This window comes from Anomaloglossus baeobatrachus, chromosome 7, assembly GCF_048569485.1.
Source record: "Anomaloglossus baeobatrachus isolate aAnoBae1 chromosome 7, aAnoBae1.hap1, whole genome shotgun sequence".
NCBI lineage: Eukaryota > Metazoa > Chordata > Amphibia > Anura > Aromobatidae > Anomaloglossus > Anomaloglossus baeobatrachus.
The window spans coordinates 250,159,382-250,184,471 of record NC_134359.1 but is presented as its reverse complement, the minus strand read 5'-3'; the positions used below and the strand labels follow the sequence as shown (position 1 = coordinate 250,184,471).

The window sequence follows — 25,090 nt, the reverse complement described above, 5'->3', positions numbered from 1 at the left end:
TCAGTCCCGTTTGTGGAGACACGAGGTGGGTGGTCTAGTCCGTTGACCTGGCTGACTTTAGAGAGACCACACAGACTGAATGCTTGTACTCCTTCCCCGTGGGTAGAACACTACTCAGATAACACAAGGTGAAGGTACCACACTCCGATAAGACTTTATTGGGTCACCAACAGTCAACAACATATAGTAGGTTCCCAGCTAGAACACAAGATGGTACAAACGACAGAGTCTCACCCTTCCTCTGGCCTGCTAGGTATTAGAATCTTTGTGACTTTGGGGAATCCAGGGCCAACTGTCCCAGCCAGCAACATCTCGCTTTTGTCAGGCAACAACTTAGAGGAGATAGCAGCAAGTTTATGAAGCTGACTGAGCACAGATAAGTACGTAGCCAGGTGACTGGATTATCCCAACCTGGGATCTCCAATTGAATTTGTAGGCTCAGTGTAGGGCAGTGGAGCAGCTCTATAATCCACCAGCTGGAACCATGGACCCTAGGCTGAAGTACTGTAAAATGACACACAATGACAGGAGAAGCCCCTTTTATGTTTCTCTGCTCTCATTTTAGGGCATTGTGTCCCACAGGTTTGGGGGAAAAATAATCATGGCTGCAGCCTCATTGTTCGCTGATTCGATTAGTCGACATAATTGTCCCCTAAAGGCAGACATTTTACAAATTAACACACAGAAGCAGACACCGAACAGTCCCACACAAACAATGGTCAATGTCTCCTGATCCACCAAACAAAGGGACGTCTGGCATAATTAGGAATAGTTCACAAGTGGCCAGATGTGCAGTCGTCACACCATTTATTGGAGTGGTATGGTGCTTCCTCTTTTGTCGCAACATTTAAAGTTCTCCACACTTCACTCAGAGTGTTGTAATGATTACGGGGTCCCTGCAGTGGGGACCCCCAGTGACCAGAAACCAGATATTGATCACTGTTCTGTTATGGAATACCGTGTCTGCTAAGATTAGCATTGTCCCAATATTATCTAATGGTGTATACGACAGTAAACGGGCAAAAGCTTTATAGGTATCTTGACAGTGCAACCTATGCTAACGACATGGACAGGCAGGGAATAGAACAGAATACTGTATTTTGGTCACATATTATGACCTGCCGACCATTGGGTTGGGAGCGTGTGTAGTAGTGTTGTAGGACCAGTTGGACATTACCACTGATTACCAAATGTCCTCTATGCATCTTGACTGCACAGTGCATGAGCGGGATGTCAGAGGGAGAAGAGGAGAACAGAAAAGGGTGGTAGTATATTTTGGTCACGTAACACTATGATATGCCGACCATGGGGAACCTGTGTAGGGGCCGAATGGACATTACTAGTGCCAACCAATGAACTTTGGGCACTGACATAGTCACGTGACCTACGGTAAAAAATGATGTAATGTATCAGGGAAAAAGAAGTTAACAGTCCGCGCCACCAATGCAGATGATGAAGCATAAAGTACAATCCAAGTCGTTTTATTGAGTCTATGCATTTCCAAGTGATACATGTCTTCTTCAGGACATAAACTACTATGATACCTATGAAAAACGTAGAACAGTAAAATTGGATCTTATCAATGGTGAGAAGCAAAGACTTCTGGGGACATATATGTAAACAAAGAGAATAGAAGTCATTCATTTTGCCAGAGTATCTCCATACCTCATAGCCACAAAATCAATGAGGTAGTCATAAGCACAAGTGTGCAGATAAAAGATTCTTTAATGAACAGGCAGTAGTAAAATACAGGGTATGGATATAAAGTCAGTATACAAAAGGTTACAAAGACATGGAGGGTGATTAATTCCCCAAGAGTGGCTGCATACAAAATCACATCAAATTAATCGATTGTAGCTCACTGGCGTGGTTAGTGCTATGAAAGGGTTACTAGAACAAAACAGTGTAGCCAGGAAAGTCAACAGCTGAACAGATCAATGTACCGGCTACACTTGAAACATAACCACACAGCACAAAACCAACACCCAGTATAGAGCTTACCAAAGTAGTAAGGAGGGCAGGCACACCAGGGGATAGTCCCAACACGTGTTTCGTGTGGTGACTTCTTCAGGGGACCGTGGACAACAAAGGGGGAAGGTGAGTCTAATATACCTGTCGTACTCATGTGGGATTAACAGCAGGTGTCGCGGTTCCATGGAGCATGGGGGCGCGGCGTCAGCATGGGCGGCTGCTCCAGCGTCATCTGGGTGGGAGAAATTCCCTTGTTGACGTCAGTACGCCCAGAGGACGCTGGGAGGAGAGCCGTCCATACTGCGCATGCGCGATCCCGCAACCAGGAAGTGCGATCGCGAATACCATGTTGAGTACTGGCAACAGTGAGGGCAAGTAAATATAGGTGAATCTCCAACAAATGACATCAAACATCATGCATAAAGATGGTAACTTGAATGTAGCATAGTGAGCATACAGTATAGTACATATTAGTACTAACAAAGATAGCCCAGGTATATTAACGCCAGGAACTATCAGTGATATGCTGTGCTTGACTATGCACAAGTGTGCAGTCACAGTAATAACAAGAGGTACATACATAGAGTCTGATATGTCACATCAGAGTATAAAGTACAGACATCAGCGTTAGCCATATTGTAAAACACAGGATTCGCTGCATTGGTAATCCAGAGTAGTTTTTATAATGAGATCCATTTTCCTTATTCATATCTGTATATTCACTGTTATAAATCCTGAAACAGTAGCTTGAGAACAGGTAATATGGAAAGATCCGGCTGGGATATTAGACAAGAACAAAGTGGACTGTGAAAAAGGAAAAGACACATAAAAGTGAAGTTAAAAATAGGCATAAAAATATTAAAAAGACTCAGAAAAAACATAGACAGCACATGGAACCTGCAACCAGCCAGGCACCAAATTACTATCACAAACCGCAGAGGAGGAGACATATTGGTTTATAGGAATGACGCAAAAGTTTGTCTTTCGTTCAATCCGTTGGGTATCACGGTATCAAGGAGGAAAATCCACCGACACTCTGCCCTTGCCAACATCTTATGTATATCCCCACCTCTCAGTCCCAGGTGTATCTGGTCGATCCCCCTTACCTTAAAACCTGAGGGGTCCGATCGATGATGCAGCCTGAAGTGGCGGGGAATAGTCTTAAGAGTGTCAGTATCCTCCAGTTTGACCTGTTTTGCAGCCATGATATCTCTTATATGTTCCCTCGTCCGGACTCTAAGTTCCCGGCTGGTCAGCCCGACATATATTAAATTGCATTCACACGTGGCGTAATAAATCACGCCCGTGCTATTGCAAGAAATATAATGTCGTATATCAAATGTCTTAGAGCCATTGGAGGACATAAAAGATGTTGCCCGGATAATATTACCATGGCGACACGCCATGCATGATCCACAGGGGAACGACCCAACTAAGGGTCGCCCAATAGAAAAAGGTAATTTATTATGTCTTAAATGATGACTGTGGACCAGCATATCGCGTAAACTACGGCCTCGCCGGGCCGTCATGAGAGGACGTTCGGGCAGAGTGTCTTTAAACACGGGCTCTGTTCGTAAAACAGGCCAGTGTTTAGTGAGGATACCTCTGATGTGTTCCCACTGACGGTTGAACGATGACACAAAGCGGATCTTGGGTTCCATACAGTGTGTTTTGTTGGGATTGAATCTCAGCAGGAGCCGATCTCGGGGAGCTGACCTCGCACGTTTATATGCCTTTTTTATAGATCTCGCACTATAGCCTCTCTCCTTAAACCTATCACGCATCTCATTGGCTCGGTCCTCAAATACCCCCGTATCGGAACAAATCCGCTTAAGACGGATAAATTGTCCCGTGGGGATGGCATTGATAGTAAATTTCGGATGGCCAGAGGATGCGTGGAGAAGGGCATTAACGGAGGAAGGCTTGCGATAGATGTCAGTGGACAAAAAGCGCTGGTCAGTAATGGATACATTAATATCCAGGAATTCCACCTTATTGGAGTCAGCATGAAAAGTAAGATAGATGTTAAAAGAGTTGGAGTTCAAGTGACGCACAAAGCCCTCAAGCTCCGAGGTGGTCCCCCCCCAGATGACAAAGATGTCATCAATGTAGCGGAGCCAGCACTGCACATGGGAGCTGGCCGGCACGCCACCGCCGAAAACCTCCCTTTCCCAGTAACCCAGGAAGAGGTTTGTGTACGATGGCGCGCAAGCCGCCCCCATCGCAGTGCCGCGCCGCTGGAGGTAGAACCGTTCCCCGAAGGTGAAGGCATTGTGCGTCAGTATGAACTCCAATAACTCCAAAATCAGCTGTTGTAAGGTGGGTGCCCAGTTGCTCATACTCAAAAAATACTCAACCGCTTGCAAGCCATGTTCATGACGGATATTGGTATATAATGTCTCAACGTCCAAGGTCACCAGTGATACGCCCACGTCCGCCGTCAGGCCATTAAGCCTCCTAAGGACGTCTGAAGTGTCTCTGACATGGGAGGGCAGCGTCTCAACCAAAGGTTGGAGATAGAAATCTATAAACTTGCAAACTGCATCGCATAGCCCTCCAATGCCAGAGACAATCGGACGTCCAGGGGGAACCCGAGGGTTCTTGTGTATTTTTGGTAATAGGTAGAACGTGGGCGTCACCGGCAGCCTTGGAAGGAGACCATCATAGATCTTTTTTGTGATGGTGCCTGCGGTAAGAGCATTCTCGAGTATGAGAGTCAACTGGGTTACATAGGTGTTAGTCGGATTTGAAGGGAGCATCTGGTAAAAATCAGCATTCTTCAATTGCCTATACACCTCGCGCTCATACATGGTGGTAGGCCAGATCACCACGTTACCCCCCTTATCCGCCGGTTTAATCACAACCCCTTCTAACTTCTTCAGTTCCCCAAGAGCCCGCTGATGTTTTGCTGAAAGATTATTAGATACGTTGCTCTTGGAGAGGGATTTAAGATCTCCCATGACAAGGTCATGAAAGATTTGAACCTGGGGGCATAGCGAAAGCGGGGGGAACGTGGTGGAGCGCGGGTGCAAATGTATAGGGAAGATATCAGATAACTCACCAGATGCCTGGCCCTCCAATTCCTCAAGTGTACGCACTGCCTCCTCTTCAGCCTCAGTGATGGGCAGGCCTGGACCAGACTTTTTGGAATGCAGCTTGTGGAGGGTCAATTTTCTGAGGAACAGGTTCAAGTCCTTTGCAACTGTAAAAAGGTCAAAGTTACAGTCAGGTACAAAAGTTAACCCCAATTTCAGCACTTCAACCTGGTCATCAGAAAGTATAATTTGAGACAAATTAATCACCTCCAGTTCGCTACTATTGCCTTTTTTGGCAATTGCACCCGAAGAGGATTTAGGGGGGCCAGAAGGTGCCTTGCTGGATCGATTTTTCCCCATAAACCCTCTGGTCACAGGTCTCGATGAGGCTTGCGTTGTCAAGTTCTCGTCCTCCACTGAAGAAATCGAGGAGGCAGATACAGAGGCTGCCAAACCAACAAAATGCCTTCTACGGCGCACATTACCCTTCCAGCGATATACTTGTTGAGTCTTATAGTCGGTGACATCCCGTTGATATTTTTTAGTTTTGTTTGAGACCAGCTCCTTTTCCCATTTAACAAATTCTTTATCCATTGTTTCTTTGAAACTGGATAATTCCAGAGGCGTTAGTTCCTTGGGTAACCGATCCGATAAGGTTGCAATCTCTCCATCAAGATCGCGGAGAGAGGCCTCGTTGTTTTTAATCAGTAAGAGCATAAAGGACTTAGAGCACGCAGAGGCTGCGTCCTCCCAGTCTCGTTTAAAGGCCTCATCCGTGATATTGAAAGAGGGAAAAACTTGTACCCTGAGGCCTCTCGGTATTAAATCACGGTCGACATAACGCTGCATGAACGCCTTATTCCACCACAGTCTCATCCTGCGGTTATACAAAAGCTTAAGCTGGTTGCAAAGTTCCCTGTGCGATCTAGAGTCTGCCGTGTTATCCACTTCACCCTCGGTGTCAAAGACCTTATTCAATTGGGTCTGCCACGTCGTTTCGCGGGCCCTATAGTCCATACTGTTCAATAACAACACTGTGAAAAGACACAGAAAAATACAATTGAAAAACGTAGAACAGTAAAATTGGATCTTATCAATGGTGAGAAGCAAAGACTTCTGGGGACATATATGTAAACAAAGAGAATAGAAGTCATTCATTTTGCCAGAGTATCTCCATACCTCATAGCCACAAAATCAATGAGGTAGTCATAAGCACAAGTGTGCAGATAAAAGATTCTTTAATGAACAGGCAGTAGTAAAATACAGGGTATGGATATAAAGTCAGTATACAAAAGGTTACAAAGACATGGAGGGTGATTAATTCCCCAAGAGTGGCTGCATACAAAATCACATCAAATTAATCGATTGTAGCTCACTGGCGTGGTTAGTGCTATGAAAGGGTTACTAGAACAAAACAGTGTAGCCAGGAAAGTCAACAGCTGAACAGATCAATGTACCGGCTACACTTGAAACATAACCACACAGCACAAAACCAACACCCAGTATAGAGCTTACCAAAGTAGTAAGGAGGGCAGGCACACCAGGGGATAGTCCCAACACGTGTTTCGTGTGGTGACTTCTTCAGGGGACCGTGGACAACAAAGGGGGAAGGTGAGTCTAATATACCTGTCGTACTCATGTGGGATTAACAGCAGGTGTCGCGGTTCCATGGAGCATGGGGGCGCGGCGTCAGCATGGGCGGCTGCTCCAGCGTCATCTGGGTGGGAGAAATTCCCTTGTTGACGTCAGTACGCCCAGAGGACGCTGGGAGGAGAGCCGTCCATACTGCGCATGCGCGATCCCGCAACCAGGAAGTGCGATCGCGAATACCATGTTGAGTACTGGCAACAGTGAGGGCAAGTAAATATAGGTGAATCTCCAACAAATGACATCAAACATCATGCATAAAGATGGTAACTTGAATGTAGCATAGTGAGCATACAGTATAGTACATATTAGTACTAACAAAGATAGCCCAGGTATATTAACGCCAGGAACTATCAGTGATATGCTGTGCTTGACTATGCACAAGTGTGCAGTCACAGTAATAACAAGAGGTACATACATAGAGTCTGATATGTCACATCAGAGTATAAAGTAAATGCAGATGATGAAGCATAAAGTACAATCCAAGTCGTTTTATTGAGTCTATGCATTTCCAAGTGATACATGTCTTCTTCAGGACATAAACTACTATGATACCTAGTAGTTAATGTCCTGAAGAAGACGTTTATCACTATCGAAAAGCGTAGACCCAATAACACTTAACATAATTATACTTTATGGTTCATCGCCTGCATTGGCAGCACAGACTGTTAACCTCTTTTTACCGTCTTCTCGTGGGACCGCAGCAGCCATTTTACAAGTACATTTCATGGTTGTGGGCACAAAACAACCCTAACCCAGTGAGCTTGATTCCCTTTTTCCTCTCAGATGAGACCCTATTTGCGCTTGTCCTTTTATAGCCTTCTTTTCTGCTCATTCTCTGGCGGAAAAATGGTATAATGACACATCCACACCCCAGTGCATATATATCTAAAATTAAAAGAAAAGTAGAATAAATTGTTACACTTTTTGAAGAACCCCTGGATGATGTCACAACTTTTTTAGTTTTTCATGTGAGTGTCCCATGTGGATTCTTGGGCTTCGTGAATCTAATATCGAGTTGAAAAGGTGATCTGTGGAAACATTAAGCTTCCGACACACTGAGCTGCGGGCACACTGAGCTGCGGGCACACTGAGATGCGGGCACACTGAGATGCGGGCACACTGAGATGTGGGCACACTCAACTGCGGACACACTCAGCTGCGGACACACTCAGCTGCGGGTACACTCAGCTGCGGGCACACTGAGCTGTGGACACACTAAGCTGCGGGCACACTGAGCTGCAGACACACTGAGCTGCGGGCACACTGTGCTGCGAGCACACTCTGCTGCGGACACACAATTGTAGTCTATTTATGAGCTGCGGACACACTGAGCTGCGGACACACTGAGCTGCGGACACACTGAGCTGCGGACACAATGAGCTGCGGACACACTGAGCCTCTGGACACACTGAGCCTCTGGGCACAACTGAACTACGGGCACACTGAGCCTCTGGGCACACTGAGCTGCGGACACACTGAGCCTCTAGGCACACTGAGCTGCGGACACACTAAGCTGTGGGCACACTGAGCTGCGGACACACTGAGCTGTGGGCACACTGAGCTGCGGACACACTAAGCTGCGGGCACACTGAGCCTCTGGGCACACTGAGCTGCGGACACACTAAGCTGCAGGCACACTGAGCTGCGGACACACTAAGCTGCGGACACACTGAGCTGCGGGCACACTGAGCTGCGGGCACACTGAGCTGCGGGCACACTGAGCTGCGGACACACTGAGCTGCAGACACACTGAGCTTCGGACACACAATTGTAGTTTATTTATGATTACTCAGCGTATAGCATTTAAGTCAGCAAACAAAAGTAATATCCCTTATTACAGCTGCTACCTTATTATACGCCATATTCTTCGGCTTTTCCCCGTGGGCCAGCATTTTTCTTCCCGCTATTACCTAGCACTATGGATATAATGAATGTATGGCTGAAGCAACTGATACCGGGCATTATTTCTTGCCGCAAAATGACAATTTCAATTGTTAGTAAATGACAGAAGCAAAAGACTCAGAAGTAATAAAGTAGCTGAATAATGTGTAAACACAGTGGTTAATGAGGTGATTCATAGCATCCGCAGAGCCATCATTTTCCTTGTCCTCTTGGGTTGTTTTATGGAAATCTAGAACATCGGAGTTACTGCGCGTATAAACACTGAGGGTTAGAGATCATAAATCTTTACAACTGGGGCCATCATTAATTCCATGTTGCTCCATCAAATTTTCTTTTACAAACTTCCTCATGAACAAGAAGTAATTCATATCTTATCGTTTATTACTTTGCTAAAATGTTGGAAATTGTTGTCAGGTGTTCAGAAAATCCAGCGTTACTCAACATTTACTTGTTATGTCATTTTTTTAAGACGTATTCCACCTAAAACGCTCCTTTCTAAAGGACGTAATTGCTGGATCTGTGGGAACCCAATCTCTAGAACCCCCATCAATCACCATGCATGAAGGCGGTGTTTTCTGCTGCTGTATGCTGTCATTTGGTGTGGAAGTCACCCCGTTGTTTAGTCACTGTCTCCTTACTTTATTTATCTCCTGCGCACCTTTTTGTGGTCCCCCTGGTGTTTGTTTCTGGTGTGCGTGAGTTTTTTGTTTTTTCCCGGTCTATGTTATTTGTCAGTGAGATTTTGTGACTACTGTCCTGGCCTGTCCCCTGAGTGGTGGGTGTGGAGGGAGTTACATCAGGGCCTTGGACAGAAGATACAGAAACTCTGTTGGCTCAGACCTCACTACCATCAAATGTATCTCTGGGTTGAAGGAAAGCTCAGGGTGCATTTAGTCTGAGGGCCAGTGCAGGGGTTCCCATCCAGTCACCCCCTGGTGTCCAGCGTGACAGCTGCTTTTTTAATTTTTTGGCTTACACTTACATTGGAGATTATTGACCTGTATCCTATCTATCTATCTATCTATCTATCTATCTATCTATCTATCTATCTATCTATCTATCTATCCTGCATTGAAAACGTATTCATACCCTTTGAACTTTTCCAGTTTTTCATGTTTTAACCACAAACTTAAATGTATAATATATGGGATTTCATGTGATATGCCAATAAAAGTATTTTTGAAGTGTAAAGGAAATGATACATGGCTTTCTAAATATGTAAAAGATATAAATGCAAAATTTTACATGTTTGGAAAACTAACACTGCATATCACCCTGAAAACACTATACCCACCATCAAACATGGTGGTGGCAGCATCATGCTGTGGGATGGCTTTTCTTCAGCAGGGAGATGGAAGCTGGTCAGATAGTAAGATGGATAGAGCTAAATACAGGGCAATCCTGGAGGAAAACCTTTTAGAGACTACAAAAGACTTGAGACTGGGGCGTAGGTTCACCTTCCAGCAGGACAACAACCTAAAACATCCTGCCAGACCTACAATGGTTGGTTTAGATCAAACCATATTCATGTGTGTGAATGGTCCTGTCACAGTCTAGACCTAAATCCCATTGAGAATCTGTGACAAGACTTGAAAATTGCTGTTCACAGACGTCTACATCCAATCTCAGGGGGCTAAACACGAATACACATCACAATTTTTACATATCTATATATATACAGTCAGGGCCAGAAATATTTGGACAGTGACAGAAGTTTTGTTATTTTAGCTGTTTACAAAAACATGTTCAGAAATACAATTTTATATATATAATATGGGCTGAAAGTGCACACTCCCAGCTGCAATATGAGAGTTTTCACATCCAAATCGGAGAAAGGGTTTAGGAATCATAGCTCTGTAATGCATAGCCTCCTCTTTTTCAAGGGACCAAAAGTAATTGGACAAGGGACTCTAAGGGCTGCAATTAACTGAAGGCGTCTCCCTCGTTAACCTGTAATCAATGAAGTAGTTAAAAGGTCTGGGGTTGATTACAGGTGTGTGGTTTTGCATTTGGAAGCTGTTGCTGTGACCAGACAACATGCGGTCTAAGGAACTCTCAATTGAGGTGAAGCAGAACATCCTGAGGCTGAAAAAAAAGAAAAAATCCATCAGAGAGATAGCAGACATGCTTGGAGTAGCAAAATCAACAGTCGGGTACATTCTGAGAAAAAAGGAATTGACTGGTGAGCTTGGGAACTCAAAAAGGCCTGGGCGTCCACGGATGACAACAGTGGTGGATGATCGCCGCATACTTTCTTTGGTGAAGAAGAACCCGTTCACAACATCAACTGAAGTCCAGAACACTCTCAGTGAAGTAGGTGTATCTGTCTCTAAGTCAACAGTAAAGAGAAGACTCCATGAAAGTAAATACAAAGGGTTCACATCTAGATGCAAACCATTCATCAATTCCAAAAATAAACAGGCCAGAGTTAAATTTGCTGAAAAACACCTCATGAAGCCAGCTCAGTTCTGGAAAAGTATTCTATGGACAGATGAGACAAAGATCAACCTGTACCAGAATGATGGGAAGAAAAAAGTTTGGAGAAGAAAGGGAACGGCACATGATCCAAGGCACACCACATCCTCTGTAAAACATGGTGGAGGCAACGTGATGGCATGGGCATGCATGGCTTTCAATGGCACTGGGTCACTTGTGTTTATTGATGACATAACAGCAGACAAGAGTAGCCGGATGAATTCTGAAGTGTACAGGGATATACTTTCAGCCCAGATTCAGCCAAATGCCGCAAAGTTGATCGGACAGCGCTTCATAGTACAGATGGACAATGACCCCAAGCATACAGCCAAAGCTACCCAGGAGTTCATGAGTGCAAAAAAGTGGAACATTCTGCAATGGCCAAGTCAATCACCAGATCTTAACCCAATTGAGCATGCATTTCACTTGCTCAAATCCAGACTTAAGACGGAAAGACCCACAAACAAGCAAGACCTGAAGGCTGCGGCTGTAAAGGCCTGGCAAAGCATTAAGAAGGAGGAAACCCAGCGTTTGGTGATGTCCATGGGTTCCAGACTTAAGGCAGTGATTGCCTCCAAAGAATTCGCAACAAAATATTGAAAATAAAAATATTTTGTTTGGGTTTGGTTTATTTGTCCAATTACTTTTGACCTCCTAAAATGTGGAGTGTTTGTAAAGAAATGTGTACAATTCCTACAATTTCTATCAGATATTTTTGTTCAAACCTTCAAATTAAACGTTACAATCTGCACTTGAATTCTGTTGTAGAGGTTTCATTTCAAATCCAATGTGGTGGCATGCAGAGCCCAACTCGCGAAAATTGTGTCACTGTCCAACTATTTCTGGACCTAACTGTATGTATATATATATATATATATATATATATATATATGTATATATATATATATGTACTAGCTGTAGTACCCGGGCGTTGCCCGGGATAGTAACTGTCTCTGTGTCTGTCTCTGTCTGTCTTTGTGTCTCTCTGTATCTGTCTCTGTGTCTGTCTTTGTGTCTGTCTCTCTCTATCTCTGTGTCTTTCTTTGTCTGTCTCTTTCCCTGTCAGTTTCATTCCAGGTCTGTCTCGTTCCCCATTTTATCTCGTTCCCCATTTTATCTCGTTCCCCGTTTGTCTCGTTCGCCGTTTGTCTCGTTCCCCGTTTGTCTCGTTTCCCGTTTGTCTCGTTCCCCGTTTGTCTCGTTCCCCATCTGTCTCTTTCCCCGTCTGTCTCTTTCCCGATCAGTTTCATTCCAGGTCTGTCTCTTTCTCCGTCTGTCTCTTTCTCCATCTGTCTCTTTCTCCATCTGTCTCTTTCTCCGTCTGTCTCTTTCCCCGTCTGTCTCTTTGCCCATCTGTCTCTTTGCCCATCTGTCTCTTTGCCCGTCTGTCTCTTTGCCCGTCTGTCTCTTTGCCCGTCTGTCTCTTTGCCCGTCTGTCTTTGTCTTTTTCCTTGTCTCTGTCTCTTTTCTTGTCTCTGTCTCTTTACCTGTCTTTTTCCTTGTCTCTGTCTCTTTCCCTGTTTTTGTCTCTTTCCCTGTCTGTCCCTGTCTGTCTATCTGTCTGTCTGTGTCTGTCTGCCAGCCACTGTCTCTTTGACTGTCTGTCTCTGTCTCTTTCTGTCTCTCTCTATCCGTCTCCCCACCGACATCATATTACCTCACACATAAGCTTCTTATCCTAACAATTTATTTTGCTCCTATAGCAATCAATCACAGCTGCTATTAATGACCTGTAGCTCACAGCTCCATTAACTTTAATGGAGGGAGTTTTATTGGAAAGTAACTGTAAAGCGCAGGGTTAAATTGTCCCATCAACACATAAGGGTGCTTTACACGCTGCGACATCGCTAGCGTCATTCGTGTGACATTTGGTGCTCGCTGCCGTAGCTAACATTATCGCTATGGCAGCGTCACACACACATACCTTGTCAGCAATGTCGCTGTGACCGCCGAACAATCCCTCCCTCAAGGGGGAGGTGCGTTCGGCGTCATAGCGACGTCACTGCGGCGTCACCAAGCAGCCAGCCAATAGAAGCGGAGGGGCGGAGATGAGCGGGACGTAACATCCCGCCCACCTCTTTCCTTCCGCATTGCCGGCGGCCGCAGGTAAGGAGATGTTCGTCGTTCCTGTGGTGTCACACACAGCAATGTGTGCTGCCGCAGTAACGAGGAACAACATCGTACCTGTGGCAGTAGCGATGTTAAGGAAAGGAGCAACGTGTCAACGATCACCGTTTTTCAACGATTTTGCGATTGTTGATGATCGCTCCTTGGTGTCACTAGCTGCGATGTCGCTACCGGCGCCGGATGTGCGTCACTAACAACGTGACCCAGACGATATATTGGTAGTGATGTCGCAGCGTGTAAAGCACCCTATAGTCTATGACGCTCCCTGAGTCACATGGGGTGTCTGCAAAATTTTGTGATTGTAAATGCGACGGTGCGGATTCCTTTAGCGGATATACATACACACACACATACATACATACACTCAGTTTTGTATATTAGATAATATATATATATATATATATATATATATATATATATATATAATTACATTTTCAAAAAACCATATATTTTCCTTTACACTTCACAAATACTTGCTACTTTGTGTTATTAGTACATAAAATTTCAATAACACAAATTTAAGGCTGTGGGCATGCTGTGAAGAAAAGGTGGAAATGTTCACAGCGTATGAATACTTTTTCAAGGCACTGCATATCAGCTCCTCCTGCTCTTTAATATCCTGCCTGCAGATCAGCTACCATTTCCAACTCGACAAGGCCTCTTTAAGGTGTCTGCAGCAGTTTAGGATATTTTGGATGATATTATGGAAATTGAGCACAGTAGTATTATTTTCTTGGAGTTTTCTCAGCTAGCAACTCTGCAACTCTTTACTAACGATATCAGGTTGGGTTTTTTTTACCACTTTGCTTACAGCATCTGGAATTTCAACTACCATTTTTTTTTTCTTTATTTTGTCATTACATAGATACATGGAAAGTATTATCCTTTTTTGTGTACTAACCTAATCTACGGCTTACATTAGCAATTCGACCAAAGCACAGGAAGCTGTCATTTCTCAATCTTATTGTCTCCTAGAAAATAAATGGTGCAAGTGCATATCACAGATCGGATCCCGACTTTAGCCATTTACTAATGTCAGCAGCCGGTCTTGGAGCCTTTCCTGTCTTAACGAGGATGCACAGTCTTATGTTCTCACCAGGAAATTGCAAGATGTTTCCCCGTAAAATGAGATGAAAAGATTTCATAGAAATGTGTTTTCATGCCTGATATTTTGAAGTTATTTTCATACATTTTTCTTGTTTTTAAACTACAGATCTATGAAATGATGCTTGTGCGACACGGCTTCATGATTGTTGGAGATCCTATGGGGGGAAAGACTTGTGCGTATAAAGTCCTGGCTGGGGCACTCGCTGATTTACACACAGGTAAAGATGACCTAAAATATACTGGTACCAACCAACAAAGCATAGGGGTTCTGGTGACTTTAAGGGGTACTTTGCACGCTGCGACATCGCAAGCCGATGCTGCGATGTCGAGCGCGATAGTCCCCGCCCCCGTCGCAGCAGCGATATCTTGTGATTGCTACCGTAGCGAACATGAACGCTACGGCAGCTTCACATGCACTCACCTGCCCTGCGATGTCTCTCTGGCCGGCGACCCGCTTCCTTCCTAAGGGGGTGGGTTGTGTGGCGTCACAGCAACGTCATACGGCAGGCGGCCAATAGCAGCAGAGGGGCGGAGATGAGCAGGATGTAAACATCCCGCCCACCTACTTCCTTCTGCATTGCAGCGTTGTCGCTCCTGCAGCTTCATACACAGCGATGTGTGCTGCCGCAGGAACGAGGAGCAACATCGTACCTGTCGCTGCATCGGCATTATGGAAATGTCAGACCCTACACCGATGATACGATAACGACGCTTTTGCGCTCGTTAATCGTATCAAAAAGGATTTGCACACTACGATATCGACTGCGACGCCGGATGTGGGTCACTTTCGATTTGACCCCACCGACATCGCACCTGCGATGTCGTAGTGTGCAAAGCCCGCCTAAGTTTCCGTTTCCACAATGAGTATCTGGTGAGTTTTTGATTCCGCACCTGTTGATGTAATTGCCACTAGAATGAAAAGTTTCTGGGATTCAGTTTACAGCGCCGGTGAGAATTAAAGAAATACACAAAGCTCTCCAAATGATTTTTAATGAACCTCATGTATTTATAGTCCTCCAACATATAGATATACTATGCATAAATTTAGGCATTTCTTACATGATAGCAAATAGTAGAAGACATAACTGCACAATAAGTAGAGACACTCCCAGCATCCACCCAACTAAACCACATCCCCTGAGCAAGTCTTTGTTACAAAAGTGAAATCCCACCCCCTAAGAACAGGTTTTGGCAGGTTGGAAAATGTTAACTCCTTTCTTACTTTAACAGCCCCTTTTAATATGAATTAGGTTACTTGCATTTTTTCTTTTAGTTTTTTTTTTCCATGCGTTTTTATCGCATTTTTGACCCTGCAGTTTTTGTATTGTATTGTTTTATTAAGTCATGCTTAAATTAAAGCTGCTTTGTTTATTATATATCTTGATATTTGACATTTTATTGAAACAGTCATGTATGGGTTATACTGTATGTGTTTCCGCAGTGGAAATCTACATTGATTGTGGATTTCATCGCCAAGCACTGCAGTTCAGCTTATGCAGCGTAAAACCCCCCCACACTGGGCATTAGATTTCTATAAATCCCATCCACTGTGCTGCAACTGTAAGATGCTTTTTTCAAAGCTTTTTTCCCATTCCCCAAAACATGCTTAGGTTATTAGCTTGCTTTATACAATGCGATACACTTTATTGATTCCGAGGGGAATTGTAGTATATATTATATTAATATATGATGTGGTATTCCTATCCGATTTTGGTCTATATAAGAAATATCTCGTAATCTGACTGTGACCCAGGAGCGGATACAGACAGAAGAGGCCCCCAGAATAGGGGCCCTTTGCAGTCCAATATCTCATCATAATGCACAAATCCATCTGCTTTGGAGGTAGAAATGGGCCCTTTTTCCTCCTTTACTCCTGTGTGGCTTTACAGATTATACCAAGGGTATGTCCATCCCTGCACTGACCCTATTATAATGATTGGCCCCATTCAGATTAATAATTTTGAATTCGGACAAATCTCTCGTAAATAAATCACAGCAGTCAATTAAATTCTGATTTCTGGATCTGAAAACTGCCTATTGAAGTCAATAGAGCTAAGAATTGGATCAGAATTTCATGTTCTTTATCATAAATTGGGTCTAACTTTTGAATAATTAGTGAGTTGAGATAAGAGAAGAGCATTTTTTCTATTACTCGAAAGGGATTAAAAAAACATATAGTATAATGTATTAAAGATAAATGACTGACCTGCTACTTACATAATACCGGTAGGGATTAAAAACTTGTACAAAAGAGATGTCAAAGCGCATATTTTTTTGGGGTGGAAATGTGACCATTTTCAAAATACCTATCTGAATTAAGGCCCCTATACATATGAAACAGCTGTTGGCCAATGATCGTTTGGCCGACACCTATCTCTCCCGATTTCCCCATACCCAGGAAATAATATATAATAAATAATCTATATATACAGTTAGGTCCAGAAATATTTGGACAGTGACACAAGTTTTGTTATTTTAGCTGTTTACAAAAACATGTTCAGAAATACAATTATATATATAATATGGGCTGAAAGTGCACACTCCCAGCTGCAATATGAGAGTTTTCACATCCAAATCGGAGAAAGGGTTTAGGAATCATAGCTCTGTAATGCATAGCCTCCTCTTTTTCAAGGGACCAAAAGTAATTGGACAAGGGACTCTAAGGGCTGCAATTAACTCTGAAGGCGTCTCCCTCGTTAACCTGTAATCAATGAAGTAGTTAAAAGGTCTGGGGTTGATTACAGGTGTGTGGTTTTGCATTTGGAAGCTGTTGCTGTGACCAGACAACATGCGATCTAAGGAACTCTCAATTGAGGTGAAGCAGAACATCCTGAGGCTGAAAAAAAAGAAAAAATCCATCAGAGAGATAGCAGACATGCTTGGAGTAGCAAAATCAACAGTCGGGTACATTCTGAGAAAAAAGGAATTGACTGGTGAGCTTGGGAACTCAAAAAGGCCTGGGCGTCCACGGATGACAACAGTGGTGGATGATTGCCGCATACTTTCTTTGGTGAAGAAGAACCCGTTCACAACATCAACTGAAGTCCAGAACACTCTCAGTGAAGTAGGTGTATCTGTCTCTAAGTCAACAGTAAAGAGAAGACTCCATGAAAGTAAATACAAAGGGTTCACATCTAGATGCAAACCATTCATCAATTCCAAAAATAGACAGGCCAGAGTTAAATTTGCTGAAAAACACCTCATGAAGCCAGCTCAGTTCTGGAAAAGTATTCTATGGACAGATGAGACAAAGATCAACCTGTACCAGAATGATGGGAAGAAAAAAGTTTGGAGAAGAAAGGGAACGGCACATGATCCAAGGCACACCACATCCTCTGTAAAACATGGTGGAGGCAACGTGATGGCATGGGCATGCATGGCTTTCAATGGCACTGGGTCACTTGTGTTTATTGATGACATAACAGCAGACTAGAGTAGCCGGATGAATTCTGAAGTGTACCGGGATATACTTTCAGCCCAGATTCAGCCAAATGCCGCAAAGTTGATCGGACGGCGCTTCATAGTACAGATGGACAATGACCCCAAACATACAGCCAAAGCTACCCAGGAGTTCATGAGTGCACAAAAGTGGAACATTCTGCAATGGCCAAATCAATCACCAGATCTTAACCCAATTGAGCATGCATTTCACTTGCTCAAATCCAGACTTAAGACGGAAAGACCCACAAACAAGCAAGACCTGAAGGCTGCGGCTGTAAAGGCCTGGCAAAGCATTAAGAAGGAGGAAACCCAGCGTTTGGTGATGTCCATGGGTTCCAGACTTAAGGCAGTGATTGCCTCCAAAGGATTCGCAACAAAATATTGAAATTAAAAATATTTTGTTTGGGTTTGGTTTATTTGTCCAATTACTTTTGACCTCCTAAAATGTGGAGTGTTTGTAAAGAAATGTGTACAATTCCTACAATTTCTATCAGATATTTTTGTTCAAACCTTCAAATTAAACGTTACAATCTGCACTTGAATTCTGTTGTAGAGGTTTCATTTCAAATCCAATGTGGTGGCATGCAGAGCCCAACGCACGAAAATTGTGTCACTGTCCAAATATTTCTGGACCTAACTGTATATATATATATATATATATATATATAATTGCCTTTTTCTGTCTGTCTGTCTTGCTCCAAAATGACGTAATTACAGTGACAACCGTCGCCACACCGCGTGCGCTAAAGAGCCTGCGACCAACGGCTCAGCTAACTGAACAGCCCAAACTACGGGCCGACAGGACGACGCCCGACACTTTTCCCCGCACCCACACGGAGCCCCGACTCCCCGGTGAGTGCTGCACCCCCAGGAGCCCACACTGGCAACCCAGCCGACATATACCCACCGCTCGCCTCCGCCCCCCGCACGCATTACCCCACTCGGCTCCACCCCCCCCCGCATTCCACCTTCCGCGTGTATACACTGAACACACACATACACACCTGGATAGTCACCTGTCCCCAGCCATGCAGTCCCCAGCACTGATGTCCTCAGCTGCAGTCCCCAGCACTGATGTCCTCAGTGCTATGGCCCCGCTTGGCTCCACCCCCCTCGCATTCCACCCCCCCCACACATTACCCCACTCGGCTCCGCCCCCCACACTCCGCTCTCCGCATGTATACATTGAACACACACACAAAAACACACCTGGATAGTCACCTGTCCCCAGCCATGCAGTCCCCGGCACTTACATCCTCAGCGCCATGGCCCCGCTCGGCTCCACCCCCCGCACACATTACCCCGCAGGATGGGGGCACATGTCAGGATGGTGGCTGCACCACGATGGGGGCACATACCAGCATTGGGCCACATCACAGCATCAGCATATTTTTACTTAACTTTACACTGTTCATGGCCTTCTTTCATTACAAGCCATGGACATCAATAAACATTAGACTCATCTATTAAAACTGTTCCTTCTGTTGTTTGTCATTTTAAAACCAATAAACAATTATAAGAATACTAAATTAAACCCAACCCATCCAGTCCATTCATTACCTTATCATTCAATCTGCTAACCTACATACACATTCTAGACTACCCGATACGTTAGAATCGGGCCACCTTCTAGTATGTGAGTAATATGCTTGAAAAAAATGCCCTCTACAGACCTTACTATTGAAGCAATGGCACAAGAGGCAGAAAGTCCAGCACCACTGACTCCAATGAGAGCTAATTATTCAGCAATAGCAGCTTAACCGGAAAGGAGAGCTAGGACTAAGGACCAGGGGGTGCCAACCAAAAAGTACAGGCAACAAATTCAAAAAACCATAGAAAAGAGAGGGGCACTCACAAAAGCAGGAAAAAACAGTCCTTTATTTCACATGGACAACAGGAGACAGAAAGAGGATGTGGGATGCGAGGACAACGGCTGCCGTTTCGTGCTTGGAGTAGCACTTCTACGGGTCCACCACATTCTGTCTCCTGTTAACCATGTGAAATAAAGGACTGTTTTTTTCCTGCTTTGGGTGAGTGCCCCTCTCTTTTCTACGATTTTTCAAATTTGAAACCTTACAATTGAGCCATCCATAGCTCCGACCTTGAGAATAGCATTAAACATTAAACATATTATGTTGACGAACCATAAAAGCCAATAGTTTGCTAGATTGATTTGTCAGGTCAAAATAAGACTGACGAGTAAAAAACAACTTACGGTTAGACTTTGAATCAGTATGTTGTGTATAGAAATGTTGAATCTACAACCACCTCACTTTATTTGCCTCTATAGGGTTAGATATGTACAGTGCCTACAAGTAGTATTCAACCCCCTGCAGATTTAGCAGGTTTACACATTCGGAATTAACTTGGCATTGTGACATTTGGACTGTAGATCAGCCTGGAAGTGTGAAATGCACTGCAGCAAAAAAGGATGTTATTTCTTTTTTTATTTTTTTTTTAAAATTGTGAAAAGTTTATTCAGAGGGTCATTTATTATTCAACCCCTCAAACCACAAGAATTCTGTTTGGTTCCCCTAAAGTATTAAGAAGTATTTCAGGCACAAAGAACAATGAGCTTCACATGTTTGGATTAATTAGCTCTTTTTCTAGCCTTTTCTGACTAATTAAGACCCTCCCCAAACTTGTGAACAGCACTCATACTTGGTCAACATGGGAAAGACAAAGGAGCATTCCAAGGCCATCAGAGACAAGATCGTGGAGGGTCACAAGGCTGGCAAGGGGTACAAAACCCTTTCCAAGGAGTTGGGCCTACCTGTCTCCACTGTTGGGAGCATCATCCGGAAGTGGAAGGCTTATCGAACTACTGTTAGCCTTCCACGGCCTGGACAGCCTTTGAAAGTTTCCACCCGTGCCGAGGCCAGGCTTGTCCGAAGAGTCAAGGCTAACCCAAGGACAACAAGGCAGGAGCTCCGGGAAGATCTCATGGCAGTGGGGACATTGGTTTCAGTCAATACCATAAGTAACATACTCCACCGCAATGGTCTCCGTTTCAGACGAGCCCGTAAAGTACCTTTACTTTCAAAGCGTCATGTCAAGGCTCGTCTACAGTTTGCTCATGATCACTTGGAGGACTCTGAGACAGACTGGTTCAAGGTTCTCTGGTCTGATGAGACCAAGATCGAGATCTTTGGTGCCAACCACACACGTGACGTTTGGAGACTGGATGGCACTGCATACGACCCCAAGAATACCATCCCTACAGTCAAGCATGGTGGTGGCAGCATCATGCTGTGGGGCTGTTTCTCAGCCAAGGGGCCTGGCCATCTGGTCCGCATCCATGGGAAGATGGATAGCACGGCCTACCTGGAGATTTTGGCCAAGAACCTCCACTCCTCCATCAAGGATCTTAAGATGGGTCGTCATTTCATCTTCCAACAAGACAACGACCCAAAGCACACAGCCAAGAAAACCAAGGCCTGGTTCAAGAGGGAAAAAATCAAGGTGTTGCAGTGGCCTAGTCAGTCTCCTGACCTTAACCCAATTGAAAACTTGTGAAAGGAGCTCAAGATTAAAGTCCACATGAGACACCCAAAGAACCTAGATAACTTGGAGAAGATCTGCATGGAGAAGTGGGCCAAGATAACTCCAGAGACCTGTGCCGGCCTGATCAGGTCTTATAAAAGACGATTATTAGCTGTAATTGCAAACAAGGGTTATTCCACAAAATATTAAACCTAGGGGTTGAATAATAATTGACCCACACTTTTATGTTGAAAATTTATTAAAATTTAACTGAGCAACATAACTTGTTGGTTTGTAAGATTTATGCATCTGTTAATAAATCCTGCTCTTGTTTGAAGTTTGCAGGCTCTAACTTATTTGCATCTTATCAAACCTGCTAAATCTGCAGGGGGTTGAATACTACTTGTAGGCACTGTATGTACATTCTGCCTCCTCTAAATTAGACTCTATATCCATGTTCTCTTGTAGGACGGCTAGAGGAGACAGTGGTAGTCGTGTGTGCAGGGGATACCAGGCCGCAGCACAATCACTCGGTAACCCCCTGCCTCCCGGTCGCCACCCCAATGAAAGGATGCTTTCGCCACAGTCCATTCATTCTCTGAGTCAATAAAGCAGACACTGGTGTAGTTCCTTTAAACAGCCGATCTTTACTGAACTTCAAATCACGGACATTTTGCATTCGCATAACACGGGCACCACTTCTGGTTCCGATGGGGTTCCCTCCAAACTCCACTTTCATATATAATTTCACGATCGACCGCTTTCCTGGCACCTGGGCTCTATCGGACACCACTAGGCCCATCATTCTCCCATCTGACATCATGCTGCATGAACCACTTCAAATAGTCCGTAAGCCTATCCGTCCCACCCACAAGAATTAGCTTGCGCTTTGGAAGGGCTACGTGCGACAGCACTTCTCTGTTCATGCTTTTGGCCAGGACTTACCCTTCTCTGTTCAGGGCCCAACTGATCTTCAGTCTCGCAGGGAATTTCTTAGGGGTTTTCTTATCTAGGAAAGAATGGACGCCACCCCCGACCGACCAGACTAAACCCCGCTTCTGGGGATGCAGGTCCGACAGTTCTCTTAAGAGCAGGACCCCGCGTGTCCGGAATCAATGGGCTGACCCTTAGGATCTTGAATTGATAAACGATGATGGCCTCTTGTTTCTATCTCCTCTTGGGGACTCTCCTACCCTCCTTCTGCATCCTGTCCTATTTATATCCTATCCTGCCCTTTTCTCTTAACCCTGTGTCTGCCTAACCAGGTGCCAAGACAGCCGTCACTACCACATTGCCACCTGGTGGCCATTTACAAGATACACCATACATTATATTACATTACAATAAACCTTAGGTGTGCTGGCTACTTCTGAAGGGGGCTGGTATAGCCTTGTCCCCCCTACACTCTCTAGAAGTCTTTATATATGAAATAGTAGAAGATAAGCAACCTCTAAAATATGCCTTCTCTATATCCCAAAATAAATTAAGATCTCAGGGAGTTTGATGTACAGCTGCAAAACATTACAGATGATCAGGGAGCCTTTCAATGAAGCCCATGACAGTCAACCAAAAGGGATTAGGTTTCCAGGGAGGCCTATGCTCTATTTGATCCATTAGGAGTGTAAGCGGGCTTTACATCGCAAGCGATGGTACCCGCCCCTGTCGGTTGAGCGACACGGGCATATCGCTGCCCATGTCGCACAACCTCGCTTACGCCCCCGTCACACGGACTTACCTGCCCTGCGACGTCACACGGCAGGCGGCCAATAGAAGCGGAGGGGCGGAAATGAGCGGGACGTAAACATCCCACCTCCTTCCTTCCGCATAGACCCTGGAGGCAGGTAAGGAGATGTTCCTCGCTCCTTCGGTGTCACACACAGCGATGTGTGCTGCCGCAGGAACGAGGAACAACGTCGCTAATTAGAAATAAACGATTTTTTGTTTTAGGACGACCTCTCCACGGCAAACGATTTTTGCCACTTTTGCAATCATTTTAGATCGCACAAAACTGTTACACGCTACGATATCGTTAATGACGCCGGATGTGCGCCACAAACAACGAGACCCCGACGATAAAACATTAACGATATCGTAGCGTGTAAAGCCCCCTTAAGTATTACTGGGCTGTGGTTTGAAACATGATCTATTCAAGATAAAGTATCAGGGTGGAAAGCTCACCATAAATACATCCATCCATTACCCTCCATATATCACGACATAGTAGTAGAAGAGGGTCTAGTCACAAGGGTTGTTCCTCCCAATCTAAATCTGTCCAAATTATCATTCATAACCACATTAAAGTCTCCCATAAATATAATGTGAGCATCTGGGTAGCTTAAGGAGAAGTAATTTCTAAATTAGCTGGGGGACGGTTAAATAAACACATTAATGCATAAGCAAATATAAATGAACTCACCACATTATATGCAGTTATTTGCCCGCAGCGTATTATGCAGAGAAAGGTAAAGAATGACGTGTTCTTGCAAAACAGGGTCTAAGGGGAAAGCTTTTTTCCTTATGGAGATGACAACTTGCTAAACAGAGCATGTATTTTAAATAGATCTTCAATAAAGACTTTGGATTTTATATTTGGAATTTCCCGATCTTCATTTACCTTTTCATACTTATTAGAATTTATTACTGCATATGCAAAAAAAAAAGCAAAAAAACGGCCTTCTAGATCTCTGCTAAGGCTGCTTTCACACTAAGTTTTTTTAACATGCGTCATGAACGTTTTTTTAACGCAAAAACGGATCCAGTGCAAATGCGTTTTAATTTCAATGCATTTGCAATGGACTCGTGTCAACATGCGTTCACATGCGTTTGCGTACGTTATAGTGAGGATCCAGCGACTTGCAGTTTTTTACCTTTTTTCAAAAACGCTACTTGTAGCGTTTTTGAGCTGCGTCCAAATACTATCTATATACTGCACGCAAACGCATGTGAACGCTGGCATGCTGATAGACAGGATCCTGCTTGTACTACTGAGCATGCCCAGAAACCAGCCTGGCGTGATCAGTCTCTCTCTCCCTCCCTCTCTCCCCCTCCCTCTCTCTTTCTCCCCCCTCTCTCTCCTCTCTCTCTCCCCCGCCTGAGAGCGGCGGACGCTCGTAACCAAGGTAAATATCAGGTAACCAAGCAAAGCGCTTCGCTTAGTTACCCGATGTTTACCTTGGTTACGTGTGCAGGGAGCAGGAAGCCCGGCTTCTAGCAGCTGTGGACGCTTGTAACCAAGGTAAATATCGGGTATCCAAGCAAAGCACTTTGCTTAGTTACCCGATGTTTACCTTGGTTACGAGCCTCCGCAGCTGTCAGATGCCGGCTCCCAGTCTATCACGTTCAGTTCCCCTCACTCCCGATCACATGACTTCGATGCCCGCCCATAAACTTCAAGTGACAGGATCCTGCAAAATAACACATGCGTTTGCATGCGTTTTTCTTTGTAAAAATAGGATCCACTTTTGCAGCAAAAAAACGTTCATGACGCATGTTAAATAAACGTAGTGTGAAAGCAGCCTTACCTGCATAGCGACGTCGCTGTGACTTGCGTACCGCCTCCTTTCTAAGGGGGCGGTTCGTTCGGCATCACAGTGACGTCACTAAGCAGCCGTCCAATCAAAGCGGAGGGGCGGAGATGAGCAGGACGTAACATCCCGCCCACCTCCTTCCTTCCTCATTGCTGGCAGGACGCAGGTAAGGTGAGGTTCCTCGTTCCTGCGGTGTCACACATAGCGATGTGTGCTGCCGCAGGAACGACGAACTACATCGCCCAAGCAGCAGCAACGAGAATTGGGAAGGGACCCCCATGTCACCGATGAGCGTTTTTGAATGTTTTTGCGACGATTCAAAATCGCTCATAGGTGTCACACGCAACGAAATCGCTAACGTGGCCGGATGTG

At 44.7% G+C, this 25,090-nt stretch overlaps 1 protein-coding gene across 1 annotated transcript in view; it reads left to right on the top strand.

Annotated features, from left to right (window-relative positions):
• Nucleotides 1-25,090, top strand: part of DNAH3 (dynein axonemal heavy chain 3) — a 594,186-nt gene that overhangs the window by 372,467 nt on the left and 196,629 nt on the right. The window contains exon 35 of the mRNA XM_075319752.1: nt 14,374-14,485. Within this exon, the coding sequence (XP_075175867.1) occupies nt 14,374-14,485 (112 nt within the window). The remainder of the gene's footprint in view (nt 1-14,373; nt 14,486-25,090) is intronic.